At 34.6% G+C, this 26,757-nt stretch overlaps 3 protein-coding genes across 3 annotated transcripts; 1 reads left to right on the forward strand and 2 right to left on the reverse strand.

Moving 5' to 3' along the window:
* Window positions 1–9,853: 9,853 nt before the first annotated feature.
* LOC117908396 (probable histone H2A.2) lies at window positions 9,854–10,687 on the forward strand. Its single transcript, XM_034821975.1, has 2 exons — window positions 9,854–10,128; window positions 10,242–10,687. Exons 1-2 carry the CDS (start codon window positions 9,940–9,942, stop codon window positions 10,458–10,460), a joined length of 408 nt encoding a protein of 135 aa, XP_034677866.1. The 5' UTR covers window positions 9,854–9,939; the 3' UTR covers window positions 10,461–10,687.
* A 1,556-nt stretch (window positions 10,688–12,243) lies between these two features.
* LOC117908090 lies at window positions 12,244–13,089 on the reverse strand. The gene has a single exon (XM_034821767.1). The coding sequence runs from the start codon at window positions 13,087–13,089 to the stop codon at window positions 12,244–12,246; it is 846 nt and encodes a 281-aa protein (XP_034677658.1).
* A 1,154-nt stretch (window positions 13,090–14,243) lies between these two features.
* On the reverse strand, window positions 14,244–23,341 carry LOC117908960 (formin-like protein 5). The gene is made up of 7 exons (XM_034822822.1): window positions 22,587–23,341; window positions 20,630–21,341; window positions 19,648–20,539; window positions 19,348–19,547; window positions 18,960–19,195; window positions 14,950–15,822; window positions 14,244–14,756 (listed from the first exon to the last, which is right to left on the reverse strand). Exons 1-6 carry the CDS (start codon window positions 22,731–22,733, stop codon window positions 14,968–14,970), a joined length of 3,042 nt encoding a protein of 1,013 aa, XP_034678713.1. The 5' UTR covers window positions 22,734–23,341; the 3' UTR covers window positions 14,244–14,756; window positions 14,950–14,967.
* Between the last annotated feature and the right edge of the window lie 3,416 nt (window positions 23,342–26,757).

Consider the following 26,757-nt stretch of genomic DNA (forward strand, 5'->3'; position numbering starts at 1 on the left):
ATTTTCAAAATAGGAATCAAAATTTACACTTGCAACAATTGTTTTTATTTCATAATTCATTCAATTTTCAATGAAATTAAACCTCATAAATTTTCATAGATTCTTCATTTAAAATCAAAAGTATAAACACTAAAATCATAAAATTCATATTACAAATGTCAATGTAATGTTTTTCAAGTTTCTCAATTAAGTTTTAATGATAGAAAAATAAAGAATTAATATTTAATTATTTCCCATAATTTGACACAAGTCTTCAAATTCAAAAACAAATTACTTATAATTTTAAAAAATAAAATAAAAATTGAAGAGCACCCATTGTACAGCAAATCAATCTTTATAAAATCACCCTTAGCAAAGGGTTTTGCTTTTTTGATTTTTTTTAAGGAAAAAATATATTCTTAAAGCATATATATATATATGCTTAATACTTCCAAAAGATTCGTTTTAAAAGATAATAGTTTGGATGATGGGTCAATTGGTTAATGATTTGTACTATTGCAATTCTCCAAAAAAAAGATATTCATTTGGTAGTGACCAGAAAACAAACGTTCAGGGATCTAAAAATCGATCAATCGGTTAGTTTGCCTTTATAACAACTGTCACTTGCAAAAAGTATTTCTTGTTAATGACTAGTTAGGTGGTTGATGACCAGTTAATCGATTGAATAGAAATTACTATCTAATGGCTAGTTCTCACTTATTCTCAACATAAAAGGCTCTTGAATCTTATTTACGACATTATTATTCATTGTTATAAGGCTTAGATACTCTTTCTTGCTTATTCTTAATATAAAATGCTCTTGAACCTCATTTATGATATTATTATTCATTATTATAAGGCTTAAATACTCTATTAAGTGTAAATGTTACAAAATTTGCATAACATTCTTGATTATATTGTTGGAGACTAACTACTTTCAATTGTATTATGATGTTCAATAGCTAGCCCTTGTATTTATTGCTACTCGGATTCAAATGTATTCTCTTAACAAAAGATTTTGAGTTCATTTTATTTATGAGGGATTGTAAAGAGTGATTGATACTTTAAAAACCAATTATACTTAAAAAGAGCTTCGCATTTGGAGGATTCTTTGTAACTATAGAGCAACTTTAAAATTGATTGAAACTTAAGGATCATGAATGTAGGTGTAATTGAGAACTAAATCACGTTATATAACATTTGCATTTTTTTTTTATCCCTATCAATGTATTTTTTTTTGTTGTTGAAAAATATTCATTAATTGACAATTTGTAAAAATTAACTATGCTTAATTTATTTCCCTTATTGATAATTTTAAAAATCGATTCAATCAATGTAGAGAACTTAGGGATAAAAACTAGTCCAAAATGACTTCATTGTTTCCCTTCCGCGTGGAACTATATATATATATTTGGATTTTCTCACTATATAAATGAATTGCAATTTAAGAAAGACTTAATTCTTGGATTTGTTAACAAGTCTGTTACTTTTGTTTTACATATAGTTACGTTATTATAAATTTTCCTTCTGATAAGATAGATTCAAAATCAAAGAAGACTTAATACTTTAATTTTAGTAAGGAATCTAGTAATTTTAAAAGTTAATTTGGAACTAAAAAATAAAACTAATTAATATAAGAAAATAATAAACCAAAAAAAGTATAGAATGAATCATTGCTATACTATTTGTCATTCTCACAAAACTATATTTTAAAATATTTTCTTATCATGCAAATAGATTTTGAATCAAATCAGACTAAGTACAAGACTTAGGGTTTTAGATTTTTTTAATAAATCTATTAAGTTTCAAGAATAATTAAAAATTCAAAAAGTGACCAATTAATGGTAGATTGGATAAAATTGGTTTGAAATACTTTATTCATAATTGAGTAGTAAATGTGTACATTGAAATTTTTTGGCTTATTTATATATTTATAAAAATTAATCTTTACTTTTTCTTAAATTGTTTTTAAATTAAATATTATTAGCCATTATTTATTTTAAAGTATTAATATTAAAAAGAAATGTTATCAAATAACCGACGTTCACCACCCACGTTCCGCTGCCCTGAAGTGGTCCAACACTTGGCCACGTCCTTCATCATGTAGCTGCTGTTAAGGAGCACGTTTCTCTCAATTGCTCATCGTGTGGCAAATAAGAGAAACGTGGCTTTGATGGGAAGCCACGTTTTCTTTGTATTTTAAATATCCGTCTTGGTCCCAAGCTCCTCTCTCATGCTGCTGAAAATCTTCAGAAATTACACCATCCATAAGGAGAGATAGAGTTTTGGAAACCAAAGACTTGCAACCCAACAATGGCTGGAGGTAAGTATGGCATAAGTTACATATGAATGAATTGTTTATATGCATTATGAATTGCCTACATTTGGTATCAGAGCCATGCAATCTTACCTTTGCCTTGGTATTAGGAGCTTGTATAATGGTTTCTTTTCTGGAAATAAGAACAAATAAATTTGGAAACTTCTGGTTGGGGTGTCAAGGTGGGTGGATGGTTTGTGTGGGTAAGGCCTAATGTGGATAAATGTTGGCCTGTCCATTCCAAGTTAGCAGATGAGTCTCGACATCTGCTAAGTCCTATGTGGAGTGGCTCCTAGAGTGGAGGAGCCTGCGTGTGGCTGGTTTCACACAGCTGCATCCACCTCTCGTTCCCGTCAGAGGATGACAGAGACGTCGTTTTGGCGTCATAGTTTGTGGGGAACGACGTTCAAGCACCACTACAAGCGCCATTCAGGCGTTGTTTAAGCGTCGGTACAGGCGCCCGTTTTGAGCTCATTCAGGTGTTATTCAAGCGCCGCTGTAGGCGCCTATTCCGAGCGCCATTCAGGCGCCTATTTCGAGTGCCATTCAAGCGCTGTTCAAGCGCCGATGCAGGTGCCTGTTCCGAGTGCCATTCAGGCACCACTGCAAGCGCCATTTAGGAGCTATTTAAACGCCGCTGCTGGTGCTAGTTTTAGCCGCTGCTGGTGCGACTTAAGGCGTTCCAAAAACACCATTTCTGGTGTTTTTTGAGGCTGCAGTTTCAGCAGCTAAAGGCGCCATTTTCAAATATTCAAGAAGCGTCATTTTCAGTGTTGTTTTGGGGTTGCAGTGGTGAGCCGCTGTAGGCATGATGCCGGCGTCGCTTAAAGATCGGTTTGATGTTGTTTTGGTGCCACGGATGATGCGGCTGCAGGCGACTAGGGGTGGTTATGATGCAACGTGCTGAATGTTGGAACCCATAAATAAATAAATAAACTAGAGAGAGATTGGGTTTTACTTTTGGGCCTATTAGGCAAATTACATGTGCAATAATCCAATAAAATTATTAAAGTCTTTAAGTGTTGGGCCATGGGTTAATTATGATATTTGGGTTGATTTAGGATCTAATGGCCCGGTTTGAATTATTTTATTGATTATTTTTATATATGTGATCCTTTATACATGCATATTAAATCATTAATTTTATTGTTTGTATGTATAAAATGTAGCTTAATCTTGTGTTAGATAAATTAAATGTTGTAGCTATTGATGCATGTAAATTTTATCTAAATTATATAAGATATATTAAAATATATATATCATATAATCTTAATGTCTAGTGAACCATATAATTTTTTAATAATTAAGGAATAGCCACAACGACCTTAATTATATAAAAATTATATATTAAGTAAATCTGGATTACATTATGGACATTAATTGTAATTAACTATATAAATATGATGATTTTACCCCACAGGGTTTTCATTATGTTTATATAATTAATTAGGATAAAATATTAAAATTAATTTTTCCTAATTTACCCACAGGAGTTAGGAATAATTAATTTAATAGGTTTATTATAAAGATTATAGACAGAAAATATTAAACTATATTCATAATAAATTTCATAATTCAATAAAATAGTTTGATAAAGTCTATCATAAAGATATTTAATCTGATTGAATTAAAGATTTAGCCCACAGGCAATTTTTAATAAAATTAGATTCAATTTTAAGCATGTTCTACATTGGTAAAGCATGAATTTATATTAAAGCCTCAAATTTTTAATAAGCTCGTAATCCTTTTGTGCAGTTTTACCTAGCATATCTGATATTCGTTGTGAGGTTCCCAAACTTAGAGGAGATAACTTTAAGATATGGAAGGAGAGAATTCTTCTTCAATTAGGATGCATGGACATAGACTATGCCATAAGGAAAGATGAACCACATAAGATCACTGATACCAGCACACCTGAACAAATTTTATTGTACGAACACTGGGAGAAATCTAATCGACTTAGCGTGATGTACATTAAGACAAAAATCAGTGCTGGTATACGTGGTTCAATCGAGCAACATGAAAATGTTCGTGAATTGCTAACGGCTATTGACGAGCAATTCGTCACTTTAGATAAAGCCTTGGCAAGCACCCTAATTATGAAGTTCACATCCCTGAAGCTCATCGGTATAAGAGGTGTGCGTGAACATATCATGGAAATGAGGGACATTGTGGCTCAATTGAAGAAACTCGAGGTAGAAATGTCTGAATCTTTCTTGGTGCACTTTATCCTTAACACTCTTCCACCTCAGTATGGACCTTTCAAAATCTCTTACAACACACATAAGGATAAGTGGTCTATCAATGAATTGATAACGATGAGTGTTCAAGAGGAAGGAATGTTAATGATGGAACAAGGAGAAAGTGCCATGCTGGTGACGCAAAGGAAATGAAAGAAAGGAAAATCTCAAGCTAGTCAGAAAGGGAAGCAACAAATTCCTCCCAAATCTGACATTAAGAAAGATGAAAAGTGTTTTTTCTATAAAAAGAAAGGACACGTGAAGAAGAAATGTCTGAAATTTCAAAATTGGCTTGAGAAGAAAGGTAACCCTACCTCATTTGTTTGCTATGAATCTAATATGGTTAATGTAAACACCAACACATGGTGGATTGATTCTGGATCTACAATCCACATTTCAAATTCCTTGCAGGGTATGCAAAACCTAAGGAAGCCAGTGACAAGTGAGCAATTCATCTTATCCGGAAACAAGATGGGCTCGCATGTGGAAGCAATAGGGATATGTTATTTAACTTTAAATAGTGGTTTTGTTTTAGAATTGCAAAAGACCTTTTATGTACCAAGTTTCTCACGAAACTTGATTTCAGTTTCTAGACTTGTACCGTTTGGATATTCCTTTCATTTTTTAGAAACATCTTTCAGTTTGATTTATAAATCTGAATGTATTGGGAATGGTATCTTGTCTGATGGTCTTTATTGTATATTCTTACAAAATGATACCGTTCATAATTCATTACATGTCCAAATTGGCATTAAGAGATGTGTTGTAAAAGAGGATTCCTCTACATTGTGGCACCAGAGATTAGGTCATATCTCCATAGATAAAATCAAAAGATTGGTGAATGATGGGGTACTTAGTACTCTAGATTTTACTGACTTTGAGACTTGTGTGGACTGCATTAAGGGTAAGCAGACCAATAAGTCAAAGAGAGGTGCTACTAGGAGTTCCACCATACTAGAGATCATACATACTGATATATGTAGTCTTGACATGGACTCTCATGGTCAGAAATACTTCATCTCTTTCATAGATGATTTCTCACGATACATGTATCTCTACATACTTCATAATAAAAATGAAGTTTTAGATGCCTTTAAAGTCTTCAAGGTAGAAGTAGAGAAACAATATGGTAAACAAATTAAGATCGTGAGATCAGATAGAGGTGGAGAATATTATGGTAGATACTTGGAAGATGGACAATCACCTGGGCCATTTGCGAAGTTTCTTCAAGAGCATGGGATTGTTGCCCAATACACCATGCCTGGTTCTCTAGACCAAAATGGTGTAGCAGAAAGAAGAAACCGAACTTTATTGGACATGGTGAGGAGTATGCTTAGCAGCTCAAAACTTCCTAAATTCTTGTGGACTGAAGCACTTAAGACAGTTGTGTATATATTAAACTGAGTTCCAACCAAGGTTGTTCTAAAAACGCCATTTGAGTTATTGAAAGGTTGGAAACCGAGTTTGCGACATATGCGTGTTTGGGGATGCTCGTCTGAAGTGAGAATTTATAATCCACAAGAGAAGAAACTGGACCCAAAGACTATTAGTGGGTATTTCATTGGATATGCTAAAAAGTCCAAGGGGTATAGGTTTTATTGTCCATCTCACAGCACTAGGATTATGGAATCAAGAAATGCTAAATTTCTTGAATATGACTTGGCCAGTGGGAGCGATCAATTTAGAAACATAGTTTCTGATATTGATCATACAGAGTCTCAACCTTCCACTTCAAGCGATAGATTGTTTATTGTTCATAACACCCCTCAAGTACAAACGGGTGTTGAACGAACAATCGATGAAGTTCAACCAGTCATTGAAGTTCCACAAGTTGTTGACAACATTCCAGTAGACCAAGTTGATCAAGAATTGTCTAACACTTCTGAATAACAAGTTGAACTTCATACTTCCTCGGAAGATATTGGTGCAACCTTAAGAAGGTCTGCTCGAACTAAGAGGTCAGCAATTCCTAGTGATTATGTAGTGTATCTACAAAAATCTGACTATAATATAGGAGCCGAAAATGATCCCGAATCATTTTCACAAGCCATGAGTTGCAAAGAATCAATATTGTGGTACAATGCCATGAAAGATGAGATGAGTTCCATGAGGTGCAACGATGTTTGGGACCTTGTTGAGTTGCCTAATGGTGTAAAAACCATTGGTTGTAAATGAGTTTTTAAGACAAAGAAAGACTCATCAGGCAACATTGAGAGATATAAGGATAGACTTGTTGCAAAGGGGTTCACTCAGAAATAAGGAATCAATTACACAAAAACCTTTTCTCCTGTATCTAAGAAAGATTCCTTACGCATTATATTGGCATTAGTAGCCCACTTTGATTTGGAATTGCAACAAATGGATGTGAAAACAACATTTCTTAATGGAGAGCTAGAGGAGGAGGTTTACATGAAACAACCTGAAGGATTCCCCTCTAGTGATGGTGAGCAATTGGTTTGTAAGCTTAAGAAATCCATATACGGTTTGAAGCAAGCATCCCGCCAATGGTATTTAAAATTCCATAACATAATTTCTTCAATTGGTTTTGTTGAAAATGTTATGGATCAATGCATATACCTTAAGGTCAGTGGGAGTAAAGTTTGTTTTCTTGTTTTATATGTGGATGACATCTTACTTGCAACCAATGATAAGGGTATACTTCATGAGGTGAAACAATTCCTCTCTAAAAATTTCGACATGAAGGATATGGGTGAGGCATCTTATGTCATTGGCATTAAGATCCATAGAGATAGATTTAAAGGTATCTTAGGTTTGTCTCAAGAAACCTATATCAATAAAGTTTTAGAGAGATTTCGGATGAAGAATTGTTCACCTAGTGTTTCTCCTATAGTGAAGGGTGATAGGTTTAATCTGGACCAATGCCCGAAAAACGATCTTGAGAGGGAACAAATGAAGAACATTCCATACGCTTCTGCAGTTGGAAGTCTGATGTATGCTCAAGTTTGCACAAGGCCTGACATTGCATTTGCTGTTGGAATGTTAGGACGATATCAGAGTAACCCAGGTATAGACCACTGGAAAGCTGCAAAGAAAGTGATGAGATATCTTCAAAGAACCAAAGATTACAAGATTATGTACAGACGAACAACCAATTTAGAAGTAGTTGGCTACTCAGATTCAGACTTTGCTGGCTGTGTTGATTCACGTAAATCAACATCTAGATACATTTTTATATTGGCCGGTGGAGCTATATCTTGGAGGAGCGTTAAGCAGACCATGACTGCTACTTCTACTATGGAAGCTGAGTTCATATCTTGTTTTGAGGCTACTTCACATGGTGTATGACTTAAGAGTTTCATTTCCGAGCTTAGAGTTATGGATTCAATATATAGGCCATTGAGTATATATTGCGACAATTCAGCTGCAGTCTTTATGGCAAAGAACAATAAAAATGGAAGTCGAAGCAAGCACATCGACATTAAGTATCTAGCCATAAGAGAATGTGTTAAAGAAAAGAAAGTGGTTATTGAGCACATTAGCACTGAGTTGATGATTGTTGATCCTTTGATTAAGGGCATGCCACCGTTGAAATTCAAGGATCATGTAATGAACATGGAACTTAGTTCCCTTATGTAGTTTTTATTGTACAAACTCTTATTATGATGTTTTCTCGTATTGATGTGCACCTTTATTTAATTTTGAGAAAATTCAACTTCATTGGACCAAGAATGAACATAGGGTTTATTCATTAAGTAATATTGCCACATAAAGTAAAATGTTAAGAAATGAATACATTGTAATACATGGAAGATAACACTCGTTATATAGAGGACTTATCGCCATGATTCATATATTTGTTACTTAATGCGGAAAAATAATGATCTAAGATAGGACATGAGGTTAAAAGTGTGGACCAAGTGGGAGAATGTTATCAAATAACCAACGTTCACCACCCACGTTCCGCTGCCCTGAAGTGGTCTAACACTTGGCCACGTCCTTCATCATGTAGCTGCTGTTAAGGAGCACGTTTCTCTCAACTGCTCATCGTGTGGCAAATCAAAGAAACGTGGCTTTGATGGGAAGCCACGTTTTCTTTGTATTTTAAATATCCGTCTTGGTCCCAAGCTCCTCTCTCATGCTACTGAAAATCTTCAAAAATTACACCATCCATAAGGAGAGATAGAGTTTTGGAAACCAAAGACTTGCAACCCAACAATGGCTGGAGGTAAGTATGACATAAGTTACATATGAATGAATTGTTTATATGCATTATGAATTGCCTACAAGAAAATCAATCATGCCTATGTGAAGATGCAAATACTCATATTTTATATATATATATATATATATATATATATATATATATATTAAAAACCTATTCTACCAAAAATAATTCTAAAATCATTGTAGTTTGTGTGAAATTGAATCCGAGTAGAGTTAACTCATATTTTGAAAAAGCAATTCAATATTAAAAAAAAATGAATTCATCTTTTGAAAAAACGAGATTAATATTAAAAGGGTAAACTTATTTTTTAATATATCCAAGAATGACAATAGATTGAACTTGGAATGGGTTATCCCATCCTCAAAATCATTTAAACATATTATTTTTCCATCCTTAAAGAAAAATTTTTAAAAAGTGAGATGGGGCAAAAGGGTATGAGAATTTTTAGAACATTTTTTTAAAATTTAAATTTTATAAAGAATAAATATAAATTATAAATAAATAAATCTTATATTTTTATAATATATTTTAATAAAAACATATATTAATGAAAAAGAAATTAAAAATATTTTACAAGACAATAGTTGGACTTATCCCAAATTTTAAATAATAGGAACGGGGTGGTGTAGGTAACTAAAAAAATTTGTCCCATTTTAATCCCTAAATATATCTTTTTTGGAAAAAAATATTATAACTTTATATTTAGTTTTTAATTAATAATATTTTTTAAAAAGAATATTTATTTATTTTTTAAAATCCCCAAACATGTCGTTAGAATTGCATTAAAAAAAACTCTAAATTTGAAGAAAATTGTCAGATCTCTTGAAATTTGACGTTAGTTTTTCGATGATATCCTAGGTTTATGGTTTCGGACACCTAATTATCACTCCAATCTACTCTATAAGACTCGCTCATTACTTTCGTTACACAGCCGCCTCAACACCACCCTTCACACGACGTCGTTGCACGTGACACTCTCCAACCCCACCCTGATGGAAGCGTCACTGGCTATTATCCGACCGTCCATTCTCTCATAATCTGACGGCTACCATCCTTGATCCGCGTACTCTCTTCCCATTGGTGGGTTTTCAAACCCCAGACCCTATATAAACTGCGAAACTCCACCCAAATCCTCCACCGCCTCTCCCTCTCTTTCTACCGAGCTCCCGTTTTCTCTCGTTTCGTAAATCTGTGAAGCTCTGCAACGCGGTCCAATAATGGCAGGCAGAGGCAAAACCCTAGGTTCTGGCGCCGCCAAGAAGGCCACATCTCGTAGTAGTAAGGCCGGCCTTCAATTCCCTGTGGGTCGTATCGCTCGTTTTCTCAAAGCCGGTAAGTACGCCGAGCGTGTAGGCGCCGGAGCACCCGTCTACTTGGCCGCTGTCCTCGAATACCTAGCCGCCGAGGTAAACCATCTTCTCCTTAAATTTCACCGAAGCCCCAATTCTAGGGCTGGGTTTGGTTCAGTTAGGGTTAGGGTTAGGGTTATGACTGATTTGTGACTGATTTGATGTTTTAGGTGTTGGAATTGGCCGGAAACGCCGCTAGGGACAACAAGAAGACTCGGATCGTGCCACGACACATCCAATTGGCGGTGAGAAACGACGAGGAGCTGAGCAAGTTGCTCGGAGATGTGACGATCGCAAACGGTGGTGTGATGCCCAACATTCACAACCTTCTTCTGCCAAAGAAGGCCGGCGGATCGTCAAAAGCCTCAGGCGGTGACGACGATAGTTAAATCAGAGATGGAGAATTTTCTTAACTGGATCTCAGTGGCTTCTTCAAATTTAGGATTTGAGTTTTCCCGGTTGTGTTTGCTGGTGAAATTTGTAGTTGGTGGGGCTAGGTTTTAGGATTAGGGCTTGCTAGTTACATGAATGTGAATATCCTTCTATTTTCTCGTTTCCTAACAGACCAATTGTGGAATCATCTTCTTGATATTTATCAAAATTTTAATTTCAGTCATACTCTCTGGTTTTTGGTTCTACGATTCAATTTCAAATCTTGTTCCTGATCAACCAGAAATTGGGATGAATCTTTTTGAAAAAAAAAAAAAAACAGGTGAAAGAAGTGAAATCACTCGACGGATTTTGTCCAAATGGGTAATTGCTCACTTCCATTAACCTCTTTGGGTGTTATGTGCTGAAGTTGATGGAAAAATTCAAGATCTATGCCTAGTGGGATTCGTTCCAAATTTCCAAATTTGGTATTAAAATGTGCTTTAGAATTTGGGTCGGACCCTACTCACTTTTTAGCTTCTTACAAATGATTGGGAACTTGTCACTCATTCATGCTCATAAATGTGGTGCAGTTTCCGTTTAGATTGTGCTCCTCCCCTCCTAACTTTCTTTCAGTAGTTTGAATAGCAAGTGGCCACAAATTTAAATATCTAACAATTGAGATTGTGGATGGGTGTGCTTACCTAATTCTAGTATGAAGCTACTATGGGAGTTAATGCATTCAATGATCTATATATGAGTAAGCATAGATGCCTCCTTGATAAAATAGATTTCTCAATTCAGTTAAGTGGAATGATTGGATGACCTACCTGTCATAAGCAGGAATGTTAATGACAATGTGTTAATGAATTATCATGCATTTTCTTGAGTAGCCTATTCATTTTATAAGAGAATTATTATCATGCACAGATCAACTCACTAGTTGCCTTACAAATTTGGGATGTGTAAGGGATATAATGCAGTGATGTTGTCGTCATTCTCCTTTCCTATTTTGGAAAATGAAACAGATCTAGTGGAAGTTGAAATGGAAAAACCTTCAACTTGAGAAAACATTTCATTGTTGTCAAATTTAAGAAAACATTTCATTCTTTGAGTGGTTGATGTAAGTCTAAGTTGGGATGAAATCAAATTAGAGTTTGTTTGATAGTGATTCTAGGAAGCGTTTTTAATATTTCTAATACTTGAAAATTTTTATCATTCAAGTGTTAAAAATACTATAAACGCTTCCTAAAATCATTGTCAAACGGGTTCTTAATAAAATTTCAAAATTTTTGTGTAGAGATGTAACCATGCCTAACAAAATGATTCTAAAATAGTTTTTCAAAGCATGTTATTTGATATGGGTTTTCTTTCTTTCTCATTTGTTCCTTGAAAAAAATAGAAGAATTCACATTTAACCAAGATAAATAATAAGGGTTATTTCTTAATTTACGACTGGATTACACAGACTTTACAATAGATATAAATTTAGCAGTAAGTTATTCAAGAATTCTTAGAATATTATTGAAGCAACATCATCTTTTGAATACATGATATATCACCACTGTATGCCACTGTTTATGTTTATTAACAAGAAACCCACAAACCACCATGAGGCCCAAAGCTTCAAATTTCTAAAGAACAAAAGAAATGATGGAAAAAACAAGTGTACAACATTTGGGAAGAACTTGACATTTTTACAGAAGAGAATTAGTAGAATTTTTACAGAAAAGAAAACTCTAAAATTCTTGAGAGGATGCCTTGGAAAACCCATAGATTGTTTGATGAAAATACCTGAAACAATTACACCTCATCTAGATCCTGGTCATCCAAAGACTCATCATCACCCTGAGGTTGATAGTTGGTAACGATATCCAGTAAACGCTGAGTTTGGTTCTTGATTGTAGAGATCCGCATCAAATACAGCTCTATTTCCTTCATCTGTAGCTCCCTCCATTCACCATCAAACTGCTCCATTTCGGAGCTCTTCAATCGTCCCAGACCCTCATTCACAATGGCTTCAGGTAAAACTTTCAAAGAAAGATTGTTCGGATCAGACTGCATTGATTCCTTCAAGAAAGGATACATGGACAGATAGTTGTTTGTCTGCTCAGACAGATCCATGTTTGGCTGCTGCTGCGGCTGCTGCTGATCATCGGTTGGTTTTTTCCCCCATATTTCCTTCCACAGTTGGAATGCTTCGTGACCGAGGGGGTCCATAATCATGAGGTTATCGCCATGTTTCTTCCAAAGCTTCTTGTACTTCTTTCTCAGCTTCTCGATTTTGCTACGCACATCGGTTGGGTTACCATGAATGTAAGGCAAATTGCAGACGAAATGGTTCATGGTAACCATATTTTCAAAAGGGTATCGGCCCATCTTTTTGAAGTAATAGAGAATGCCACTCAGAAGTGAAATTGCTTCCTTGTTTTTCTCCCTCTTCCTTTTCGACTTCTCTTTCCTGGCCTTTAGGGCTTCCGCAGAGTTAGGTTTCTTTCTTCTCCGAGCTCTGGCTGAAGTAGGCACAGTTCTTGCACATTCTCGAGGACGGGCATAGTGACGATATCGGTTGGAGGGGTTTCTTGGAGGTGAATCTTCTTGGAGTCCCGGTAGTAGCTCCCGTTCTATTGCAGCTGCAGAGGGATCCATTTCCAGATTGTAACAAGGTCAATAACGAGCTGTTCTTCTACCTTGCAGACAATTCTTTGGCCTTGTCCGAGCACATATTCACAGAGAAATAGACCCCTTTCTGAGGACACTGAGAGAGAGAGGCTTCTTGTAAATACTCTCTCAAGAACACAACTAATAGAATCCAACGGTTTTCAGTGGAGAGTTGAGATGGAGGTTTATAACAACCCTGTGTGTGCTGGGTGTTCCCTTTCTCGCATCGAACTTGATGGAAACAGGGGCTTCATTCTGATCAAACAAACACAACCCAAATCAAAATATATGCCAATAGACCCAGAATCGAATCCAAAATTTTCACTTGTTCTGGTTAGTTTCGATATAATTTTACAAGCCCAAGTTGATCACCATCATTAGGTGAGGTTTCAAGAAATTTTCAATGTTTGGAACTGTTATTTAGAATAGTTTTTTTTTTTTTAGAATAAAAAATACACAAAAACACACGTTTGATAATAAAAAAAATTATTTAAAAATAGAAAATATAGTAACCTATTTTATGTTGTTTTTGGAGGGATGTTTTAAATAATAATTATATAACATATAGAATGACTAAAAATAAAATACTAGATATAAAAATTATTTTTTAAACTATATTTTAAAATATTAAAAGTAAGTTAAAAACATTTTACGTTCCAAAACAGATTTTTTTTTTTTACAAAAATTATAATACAATTTTCAAAAACTATTTTTTAGAATTATTTTTTAAAACAGTTATCAAATAGGTCTTAAAGGTGATTTGGGATAGATTTTAAGAAAATAGACATTCTAGATATATTTTTTATATTTTTAAATATTTCTTAAAAATAAGTATTATCCAATAGTTAATTTAAAAAAATAATTATACTATAAAAAAAACACCCTGTTTCTGGAAACAAGCTCTCAAAAAAAATCCTCCAAAGGTTTTTGGAGAATGAAAACAGAAAACTGATTTTGAAAACAATTCCCATACAGACTAACACCCTCCAAGAATGGATTTTTGAGCTTGTGAACATATATGACAAATAGAGCATCACATGTGCACTAGTATTATAGGTGTTCGAAGGCGGTTTTCCCAAAGTAATCACTAGGCGACCTGTTTCATGCACAAGTTTTGTCAATATTCCCCAACAAAAGTGGCATTTGAACCAGGAAGAAGAGAGCAATTCTATATTTTTAATGGTCAATAGGGGCCATTCTTCCTGCATTTGATTTAACTTCACACATACCCTAAAGTATCGAAGTCAATTTAAAATGATGTACACTGAAGTAAAAGGAGTTCCAGAGTTCTAAACAATCCAACTGGATTCTCCTTCAGTTCCAAGAACAAAATAATATCAAACAAAAAATAATGCAAAGAAAAAAAAAATTAAGGTATTGTTAAATCTAACTATCATGCACAAAATGGACTCCATGGATCAATTCCACATTGAGCCTCCATATGATGGAAGTGGTGCTGTTGGTAACTATCAAGATGTCAGCTGGAGTCGAGTGTCTGTTTCACTGAGATTGATCTTGAAGAGAACTATGGTGAAATTGGCTCAACCCCTTTCAAGCTGATGCTTCAAGTCAAATAGTATCCACCAACCATAGATGACACCTAAAAATAAATGGAATATGCATCTATCTTGTTCATATGAGAACCTTGGTGCCACCTGAAAGGATGCCAAAACAAGCAAAGCAGTCTTTAGATTAAAATTTTGATACAAATAAACAATGAGTATTAGAGATTATAGTCATCTAAGCTAATCTATTGTAGGATAAATTTTTGTAAATCACTACATATAAAAGGGAGGAAATCTGAAAAAGAAAATATTGCTTGAAAAAGAGTAGAAGAAGGGCAGATACCTTTTCCAACAAAAAAATCTAAGGACTCTCCTCATCTGAACTAGAATAATCCATCCGCCGATCCACTATCGCCGGAAAAAGCTTCTGGCGAATATCAGGAGAAGCTGGCTGCCGGGTATCAGAAGAAGGTTGCGCTGTAGGAACCTCTTTCTTCTGTGGCCTAGGCTTCTTTGGAGCATCTCTCACCTGTTTGCATGCCTTGTCTAACATTATTAGGAAATCCCGAACTATAACAAACAATCTCAAGCCCTCATCCTTCCCTGCATTCCCATGGAAGTAATCAATCGTGCTCTTCACCAAAGCTGTTATTCTTTTTTCTTCCTCCAGTAGCCATGTGATGTCAACCTCAGCATGCTGCACAAAACTCTCTAGTGTTTGGCAAAAACCATTTTTGTTGTCTATATTCCTCATATCTGAATTCAGGAAATTACGGGTTTTTAGCAGTTCATTGCCGACTTTGGCGACAGTTTCTTTTAAGCCATCAGTATCTAAAACTGAGGCTTTCTTGACGTTTTCAAGCTCATCACTCAATCCTGAAACCACCTGAAGACCAAGGCTACGATAGTGCTCTTCAGAATCTTGGGAAGGGTCCTCCAGGAGATCATCAGATTTGATGCTGGACAAGCTCCGACTTTCTCTAGCTGCACGAACTGCTCGTACACCTTCAGAGCGAATTATCTCCAGAACAACAAAGTGCAATAGGGTGGTCTTGCCATCTACTCCCTTTACATCTGCTAGTTTCAGAAGCGTGTCAAGTTTAAATGCTTGTGCACCACCACGAAATGTTCCATCATTCATGCGATTGCCGGTTTTTAAAACAGCCTCTAGAAGTTTGAGGAACAGCCGACTGCTTTTGAGTTCCTTACAAGCAGCCTGCCACATAAAATGGAGAAGCCATGAGTTAATATCCAGAAGTTCAAAGACTAAACCAGAAACAATGGACAAATAATGAATTAGTGACGAGACAAACTGCATGCATTTGCGTAAATACAACAAAATGTTTTGCAACTTCACAAAGACAGGCACGCTTGTGTAGATCTTATGAAATATGTCCTATAGCTGCATATATTGAGTACAAGGAATCCATGTACAAGAAAGCCTACATATGAATTGCCATATACTTTTATCTAAAAAGGTGTGTCAGTTAGTTGCTTCTTGATGGATTTAAGATAAAATCTAAAAAAAAAAAAAAAAAAGAGAAAGAGGGGAGGGAAGGTGGGGTAGAACTTTTGCATACCCAACCCACTCATAGAGATTTGTAACTAGACAATTTGCTCAGTACAATATACTTGAATCCATCAGAGGTTTGTCAGGAATGTGTTTGTTAGTATATGAGTGTATGGGCAATTATTCCTATTATTGGACATTTTGATTGATTAGTGATGGATTTTGATTATTTATTATCGTTCTTTACACTTGTGAAACTTTTGCATACCCAACCCATTCAAGGAGATTTTGTAACTGGATAATCAACTCAGTAGAAAATAATACTTGAATCAATCAAAGGTTTGTCAGAAATGTGTTTTTTTCAAATTTATGAAGAAAACTGGGGGGAGGGATGGAGAGGGGGGTGGGGTGAAGGAGATGAGATCAGATTTATAGGATTAATAGGTCAAGTGGATGTAAACGTCAAGTTTGATGATTATGACTGCTTAGTTGATAAGATTTGGATTTTTTTTTAATATTCCAATTATTGGATATATTTTGATTGATCACTGATTGATTTAGGTTATTTATTATTGTTCTTTACACTTGTGCCACTGCTTCTTAGGTGTTATTGTTTATGTGTAGAGAACAGGTTTCATTTTATTCAAGAGCAACAGTTATAATTTGAGGGTTAATTGAATTATTAGATTACTTTGTCATTGTAATTTGAGGTTTGGGGGCTTACATTGTAATCTTATTGGTTTTACCACATAATTGTCAAATGGGGATATTGCTAGTGTATGAATGTGTTGGCAATTTAGTCCAAGTTTGTGCCCTAGTCTCACACATACTTCCAAGGACTTACGCATCGAGAAGCTCAATTTTCCATGAAAGATCATCCGATGAAGCTGAGGATTAAGGTATATATGTGAGGTTTCAGCATTGAGAAGTCAAAAATCAGGATATCATCAAAATGCAGGTTGTTCAATCAGTTATCAACTGCACTTAGCATGGTAAATCCATTGGTCCTAAAGTGTGATCAATCAGTCCTGATATTGCTCAGTTGCTAGGCAGTAACCATCAGCCCTCCATTTTTGGGAAATTCAAGTTATTTTTTGCCACTTCAAGCTGCTATTCTTGAAGGTTTGCAAATTTGGTTTTTCTTCTGGTTGTTTCTCTATAAATAGCCTTCTGAAAATCTAAAAAACCCCGAGTGAGAGACACTGGTGTTGAGAGTTCAAGTTCAAGTTTAAACTTTTCCTTTCCCTCAAAAGGTGAAATCTGGAGGTATCAAAAAGGCTTACATGTTGCATGTTACATGTTTTGAAGCAAGCTTCAAAGTGGAACCTTCTGAAGTGGATCAGGGACCCTGGGGCTGAGTACAAGTCCCTCAAGAGGAATGGGTTTCTAGTGTCAGTTAAAATAATATAACTTCTAATTTCGTTAACTTTCCCTATGGTCATTCTGGCCAGTGGTTCCAGCAAGAAATATTTGGGAGGGGATTCTCCAAGTATATCTGAAACCTCATGAGTTTTGCATATTTTATTTTCTTGTGATGGTAGTTGATTGCCTTAAAGAATCTACTAATCAAGTTTTAAAATTTAAAAGGTTCCAATTTTTTTTGGACTGCCCATTCAACTTTTAAACGCCTCCACACCCTGCCCCATGCCCACTCCTCCCTCCTGGGTAGTTTCATAAAATTAAGAACTCATACTTCAGTTTTTACTGGTATGTCTTCTTCTCTCTTCAGTATGAAGGCTTTGCTTATCGTTTATAAGGATTTCCCCAACAATTTCAGATTAATCAAAATATGGCTCATTAGATATCTAAAGCACATTTTTTTATGATGATATTTGCTCTTGAATTTTGCCCTTGAGGCCTAACTCAAGTGGTAAAGGGTTGGGAAGGGAGGTTCCAAGTTTAAGTCGCAGTGGGAACAAAAAATTTACCTATAAAAATATATACATATAAAATAAAATTTGCTCTTGAATTTCATTTTTCCATCGGTTTCAATTATTATAAAAGCATCAGGATATTTCTTTAACTGCTTGCTGTTTTTACCCTTATTATGACTATTGTTGATTTTTGCAATGCACCAGTGATGATAACATTTTCTTTCCTGGAGAGTTTGGCGATATTAATGAAAGAAATTATGAACAGCCTTTAGGGGCTACAGATTTTTCTTTTCCTCTTCATTTTTTTTCCCTGGTGATTCCTAATTTCAGTTAATAAAAACATTTGAAATTTTTATCTTCCTAGTAATAATGGTCAAATTTAATACAGAGATACTCCAATGTTTGGCTACTATAGGCAACAATAATAATGGCTTAGGTTTAGTATCATTGATGTAGATAATCATGGCTTGATCTTGTTATTTAATCAAAACCCTCACTCTGCCATTGCACACAATCCCACCATACAAGAAAATGAAGAAGGAATAACCTGCATACCAGAGATGGAGGGAGAGATTGGGGGATAAAAGGCTAGGGAAGCATCTATTTGTTCAGCAAGGAATATGTGGTTTCCCAAGAGGAAAAAAAATTCATGGGATTTTAAGAATATATTATGAATTATCTGAAAACACATCCATATTTCTAAGAATATACCATGTACTATCTGCAAAAGCCTTGTCAGAAATATAGTCAACCAATCATTCATGGCATCCAGTTTCTTCACAGTAGAATAAGCATGAAGAGTAACTGCTTTGAGTATAAAACAGCACCACAAACACAGGATTACCAACTTCTTCTACATTTACTATACTCTTTTAAGATTTCAAACTTATTTACCCACACACACACACAAGCAGCAAGTAGTGAGACAGAATTGAATAAGAACTGCAATTCGGAGATCCAACGACTTACCTCTAGAGTTGCAAAGGATTCTTTAAGCATTGAGATGTCCTCCTGAAGAGAACCCATGAAAAGTAATGATTCAAGCCGTTTAAAGGCAAATGGGATGTCGACCAAGACTTTGAGGAACCGCTCTGCAGGCCCAAGTTGGGAAAGGTTGCCACTGAATAACCTAAGTTTTAATTCTTCTTCTGCTGTGGGTGCCATCTTCAATAACGTCTGAAGCAGCTCCACAGGAAGCTCATTTCCTGCTTGAACTAAGATGGGTTAAAATATGCCTAGCCACTGGTGCTCAAACTATCTAAGAACTACCAAAATTCTGCCACTAACAATGGGGTAATGAAATTCACACCAATGTAACTGCAAATCAATCCACCAGTGCCTAGCAACTGAAACTCACCTTCCTGAATGGCATCACAAAATTCTTCTGTTGTCACATTCAATGCCCGTAGAAGAATAGCTAAATTTTGTGATTTTTTTGAATCGATAAGTTGAATATACTGGCTAGAAGAATCTTGGGCAGAAGACTCCTTGCGCACAGTTTTGTTTTTTTCTGGAGGAGCATACCCAAATAAAGTTTCAATCATCTCCTCACTGAACCTGAAGAATTAGTACAAACAGTGTTAGCATATTAGGCTTTTACTGGTATTCAATGGTTCATAGGCAACATCAAAGAAGAACCAGAACAGTTGATACTCACTGGAATGAACCGGATTTTATTTGATGCCAAACCATTGAATGATCAGGGTTTGCTAGAACCTTATCCCAGAAGAATGGCTTTAGCTTGGTCTTAGGAGCATCAGCTTCACTCCCTGAGACACCTCCTTCACTAGGAGCATTTGGCGCAGAAGTTGATGGTCGAGATGCCTTTAAACCTGTACCTATAGGTTGGGGTGGCCGAGGTGGCATTGGGAGACCGCTCTTTGGAGGCGGTGGTGGGACACCGCTCTTTGGAGGCGGTGGTGGGACACCGCTCTTTGGAGGCGGTGGTGGGACACCGCTCTTTGGAGGCGGTGGTGGGACACCGCTCTTTGGAGGTGGCGGTGGGACACCGCTCTTTGGAGGAGGCGGTGGGACACTGCTCTTTGGAGGAGGTGGTGGGGGACCGCTCTTTGGAGGAGGCGGTGGGGGAGGACCAGGCCTTGTGCCAGGAGGTTTAGGTTGTGGAGGAGAGGGACCATTGCTACCAGAAGAAGGTTTCAGAGAGGAAGATGGTACAGGTGGAGGAGGAGGAGGTGCCTTGCCAGGAGGTGGCTTCAGAGGAGCAGGTGGTTCAGGTGGCAGGGAATCTAACATGCCAGGAGGACGTTTTAGTGGAAGAAATCCAGGACTGGGTGTAACCACCCTTCCAGGAGGAGGCTTGAGAGGAGGAAGCGGTGGCTGTACATTAGTTTTACTGGAGATGTCAGCACCTGCAACAGTTTCTAATGAGGGAGTTGCAGCTAGTGAGACATGGAGAATGTCAGGCTCCACATAGAAATTGCCATCCAAGGATGAAACTCTCTTGGGATCAGGGTTAGTACCAATTGATTGATTACCAAGCTTTTCATTGTTAACTGGATTTCCTAAGGCAAAAGCCTTAGGAGAAGAACCTGAAAGATAAGAGTTTGCACTAAAATCAGAACTGTATCTAGCAATTAAGGTTCAAAATAACAAGATGGAAAAGAGAACCATATGCATACCGATAGAGAATTCGCTTATGCTTAAGTTGAGAAGGGGCCTCTCATCATTTCTTCGAACTTCTGAGCCAGTCCTGTGAGCCTTGCGATAGCAACAAAAGAGCAGTGCAACAACAAGAAATGTCACTGATGCAGTTACAACAACAGCAATGACAACTGATTTATTGTTACTGCTGGACTTATTTTGTGTCACATTTGAACCAGAAGTATCACTGTCTGAAGATTGCGAACTTGCGTCAGGGGAATCTGATGGAAAAAATGGTGGAACTGGAGACGGAGGAGGACCCGGAGAAATAGGAACCCCAGAGCTGGATGGTTCTGGAGCAGGAGAATTAGGCAATCCACCTACAGGGGATGGAGCAGATGCTTCTGCATAGCTCACAAGCAATTCATTACTCAAATATCTCCTAGGAACATCAAGTCTGGAAAATAGAGAGCCAAGATACTTGGTGTACCAATGCTTAGAGACACCCTCTTCTCCAGAGACACGGAACGGAAGATTTTTCTCTCTTAAACAATCCAATAGAGTTTCCTTCATCTGTGGATCCAGGATTTTGATAGTTTTCTGTATGCTTTCTTTTGTCAATGACTGACTTCCAGAAATGAACCCATTGATTTTACTCAACTTCTCCTCCAGGACATACAGGTCAAATTCTTCAATAGCTTCCTTGACATGTAACAAATCTAGCCTGCAATTGATCCACAATAGCCGTGCCTGCAGTCCAAGAATTCCATCAAATTCTAATATCTTCTTAAGCATTCTAGAATACCAAGAATGAATCCACAGATAGTGCTCTTAAAATACATGTGAAACTTATACAAGGTTGGAATCCTGAAGAGCCTAAAACTATATGTTACATTAGTTTGCCCAGTACATTAGATCAATGAAAAATAAAGGAAACTACTATACAAATAAAACAAGAATACAGAATATAGTACTGATTAATATGTTTTGACAACAAATATGGAATATGATACAAGGAAAAGCCATGATTTCACAAACATGCATACATGTCTGTGTCATATGTATTGTGTTTATGACAACAGTGGTCAAAGGAGATCTATGGTACAGGTGAAATTTCTAAACACAGAAGACAAAAGGAAAAGGCAGTATGGTAGTAATGACTAGTAGTAAACACTAGATTCTATTTAAATTTAGAAACTAAGTCTTGAGTTCATATAATGACAGATATTTAAACAAACATTTCAAAGTAATGGGATAAGAATGTGATGTTCTCTTCACAAGGATCCCTTCTCAAGTCCTCATAAGAAGGGCTGGTGCAGGAATTGAATATATATATATATATATATAGATATATATATATATTTGCAATATGGGAATAATGTTCTATTGAACAATGCCAAAAGGGTGGAAACCCTAGTACATGGAAGAGAGTATTGCTACACACATGAATCCTCTTCCTCTGTCCTTTTGTTCCTCAAACACATCTTCCATTAAATTAATCTTCTAGTCACAACTATAACTTAACCTACAAAAACACTTTTGAAAGCTTCTATTGCCAAAACATTGAAAATGTTTCCTTGACCACCTAATTGAATACATCATATAATAAAATCAGTAAGTAGTATAAATAGTCACTTCAAAACACATACTTTTTCCGTGGCATATCCTCCGAAGACCCCTTAAAAAACTAAGAAGCAGACCATGGAACCGTTCTTACAAAACTATCAAAAGATATGAAAGCAATCATCAACACACTTTTGAGAAGCAAAAAGTATAATGTTGCCTCCACCATATACACATCGAGTTTCAATAAACATGATTTGTGAGGTTATTATCATAAAAACAATCTCCACACAACTTTTAATGCTGAACAAAGTTATGGAAACATGCATTTCATATCAAATTTAGGCATTTGCAATGAAACAACCAAATTGCACATATAAAAGGAGTTTTTGGTTAATTCACTTGTCTGAGGAAAGAGTAACAGATTCCTACCATGTCTTCATCTATCTCCCAAGAACCCGAGCCAATTTGATCGCCATGAAACACTTCCTCGGCCTCCTTCCTGAATCCTGAACTGGCAGCTCTCCAAACACAAATCAAAAGGACAAAAGCAATTAAACAACTTCTTGTGACACCCATTTGTTCTTGAATCACATTTCAACCACATATTTTCCTTTTCATTTCATCAATGCCTAAACCTCCCACACAACCAAAACCCTACAAAACCTTCGTCGCCTAAAACCACACCAAATGCTCAAATTTTCCTCAATTTTCCCCCCACCCGATTAATTTTCTCTCAAGAACACCCCAAAACTCCCCAATCACCTCCGCGTCTACACCTTTTCCCGCTATCCACCAATCCCTTCACACGAAATAATTGTAACCCGCAATCAAAACACAACGAATGGAACAAAACCCAGAATCACCCCTCGCCAAACCCACCAAAATACCGAATCAAATCAAGCTTAAAGCAAAACCCACCAAGAATCAACCAAATACAGCTAAAATATAGAACTCTCACAACGTTCAGATCAAAATTTCAGCTGATTTCCCAACAATATTAGCCCAGAAAATCCGAATTTGTTATCTGCTCAAATGGGTCCTTGCTTAAGACCAGATCCACCAAGACGAACTCAAAACCAATAGCTGTATGCCTATGAGGCTATGACAGAGGCAGATAGAGGCGTTGACCATGAAATGCCGAAAAGCTCCACTTATTGCTCAAAGGTTTCCGTGGAAGAGCTGCCGAGAAATATTTTCTTTTCTTTTCTTTCTTTTTCTTTGAATTCAAATTGGGATTTTTTTTCCCCCACGCGAAAATGACGCGGAAAAGAGCCGTCCTTCGGAATCGGGCGGGTCGACCTAATTTGATAAATGGGTCTTATATTAAACAGAAAATTTCTATAAAATAACCTTATAATATAATATTTATTTTAAAAAATTAAATTACATTTTATTACTTGAATATAATTTTTTTTCATTAATAAATCACCTCAATGGTATGATACATGAATAGATAAATAAAAATAAATATAATAATTCATTCATTTCATAACCCGTTTAATAGTGATTTTAGATAACACTTCTAATATTATTAATATTTAAAATTTTTTATCATTTAAGTGTTAAAAATGTTTTTTAGAATCACTCCCGTATTCTTAATTTAATAATCTTAATTTTAATTGGAAATTCCTTAATGGTAGATATGGGTTTTATCCATTTTAAAATAATTATAAGGTATGGTAGTGATAAATTTATATTTGTATATTGGAATGAGCGTGTGACATGGACTTTTTCCATATGTCTTTTTCAACGGTCTTATTTGGAAGGTTTGTTTGTGGAAGAAAAGTTCAAATTTTGGCAACGGACGAAGAGCTACGAAGAATGGATTACGGATGTGGTTGTTCTCATATCATCATCCTACGCCCATTTCTAGGAAATTTGATAAAAATAAAATAAAATATAATGTGACATTTTTGTGATTCCGACCTTAGATTTGGACCAACATGCTACAAAATTCATCGTGGCCATAAAGGTAAAAGCAACTTTTTTGGAATTTATTCTAGAAACATATTATTTTTTAAATAAATTTAAGATGTGTTTACATTACGAGAAATAAGAGAGTGTTTGTTTGTTTTTTTTTACTTTTTATTTAAAATAATTTGTTTTCAAATTTTAAATTATTTATTTTTCTATATTTTTAATATTTATTTTAAATTTTTTGTTGAATAAAAAAAGTTGAAATATTTGACTTTTTTTAAATGAAAACTAATATATTGATTTTTCTTTACTTTTTAATACTTAATAAAAATAAAATATTATAAAAATAAACAATTTAATACTTGATATTATTAAATACTATTTAGTTTTAAATTTTATTTAAAATCAAATAGAAAAAAAAGAAAAAACACCACCTAAGTCAGTGCGATTTCTAAAAAAAAAAATCATTGTTAAAAATTATTTTCAAAAAATATTTTTAAATGGTGTGTAGATTCACTTTGATATCTTAAGTTTAAAGTAATGTTTATATTATTTATCCCTTATTAATTTTTAACTATTGATTCACCTCTGATCTTTCCAACCCATGTCACTATCAACATACCTCAATTTTGTTTTTAATTATTTAAGAGCTTTAAATATAGTGATTTTATTTAGGTTAAGAGTGCGTTTGAAAATTATTTTATAAAACGTTTTTAGTATTTTTAACTCTTAAATGATGAATTTTTTTAAATATTATAAATATTAAAAATATTTCCTAAAACCACTATCAAATAGACTCTAATATTGGTGTACCTCTCTTCCTACCATATACCATCTTTTCTTAACAAAATCCTTTATGATTGATGTAACATCATTTTAATCTTAAGTTGCATATTTTTCCTTATGCTTTATTTTTAGCAAAACCCATTTTATATGAAACTAAACCTTATTTATATATAAAAAGAATATTTAAAAATATGCTAGGAACAATGGATTTTTCATGAGTTAATTAAGCAACAAATAGACAATGAAGATACAAAACAGTCAATTGATTAATTTTAATATGTATTCTTAATTTACATTCTTTTAACATTAATATGTATATATATATGTTAAGTTGTTCTTGTTTTAACAGTCTGTTTGACAATGATTATAAAAAGTATTTTTATGGTTAAAAATGTTTTTAAAAAAAAATTAGAACTCATTTGATAATGATTCTAAAAAACACTTATAATTTTTCTAACACTTGAAAATTTTTATTATTCAAGTGTTAAAAATGGTAGAAAGATTTTATAAAATCACTTTCAAATACACGATAAATATTTTTAAAAAATTAGAAAACATTTTTAAAATTTTGAAAAATAATTTATATTGTTAAAAAAATCATTTATAGTATTTTCTAGAGAATTTCCCTAAAAACACTTTCCAAAAAAATACTTTCACTTAAAACACTATAATATATTTTTTAAAGTTTCACTTTATGAAATAATAAGGATTAGTTTTACAAATTATTCGAATTGAAGCTTTCAATTACAACTCTACTAAATTTTTAATTATTTATAACCTAAAAATAAATAAAAATATATATAAGTATGAAAAAAATATAGAAAAAGAAAAGGAATGATATACCATGTTTTGTGAACAAATGCTAATTACATGACAAAAAGAATAAAATCTTAGGAAAAGATAAAGAATTTCCTTAAACATTTATCTTCAAATAATTATCCACCACTTTTTTTTTTTTGGATTCAACATCAATATGATGGCTATTTTTCAATTATTAAAAAATATCATAATTCTTATATGTTTTTATTATGCATCATACAAAATGGGTAACTTAATAACAAAGTTAAAGGTGTATTATAATGTCTCAAATATTCAATGTAAAATTAGAAAAAAAAAAAAAAAGTAGACATCACAAGGAGGACCCTTGGACTTATAAATTTAATTTATATTTTAATAAAAATTAAAAATAATAAGTTGGAATTAATATTTAAAGTATAAAAGATTCTTTTCTTAGCAGTATGTTTGTATTGAAGATAACATTTTTTTTTGTTGACAGCATTGTTGGGGAAGCAATTGAAAAGGAAATATTAAATTATTAATATAAAAATGAGATTTGGAGGAGGTGTGGCCCACCGCCGCACCGACACCATTCTCCAACCCCTTATTGGATGAATTTCAAAATATTGGATTCATGTAAGGATGGTGGTGGGCCATCAATTGCCCTTCAAATTTCAATGGCCTCCCCCCAAATTTTATTTATTTTGAGTTTCCTTGCCAACTCAAATTTCAATGGCCTCCCCCCAAATAAGTAGGGTATGTTTGAAATGTTAGATAAAGAATGAAAGTGACAGATTAATTTCATATCCTATTTATTAGGATTTTGATTCCTTTTCTCTACATCGTATTATAATTTAGTTTTATTTTTATCATATTTTCATTCTTATTTTTATTTACCAAACACACCCTTAAAGAAATAAGTAGAAAATAAAAAAAAAGGAAAAAAACAATGGTGGACCGTGGACAATACGTTAGTGGAACTAAACCTGAAAGCTAACTTTATGAAAAGTTTGATATCGATGATAGAATGTTATCATTGTTTTGATTCTTTTTTCACTCAATTTAACGATTCTTATAATACCATTGGTGGTGCTAGCTCAAATCCTATGAAAGTTGCTAC

The sequence above is a fragment of the Vitis riparia genome, chromosome 19, assembly GCF_004353265.1.
Source record: "Vitis riparia cultivar Riparia Gloire de Montpellier isolate 1030 chromosome 19, EGFV_Vit.rip_1.0, whole genome shotgun sequence".
NCBI classification, from domain to species: Eukaryota; Viridiplantae; Streptophyta; class Magnoliopsida; order Vitales; family Vitaceae; genus Vitis; species Vitis riparia.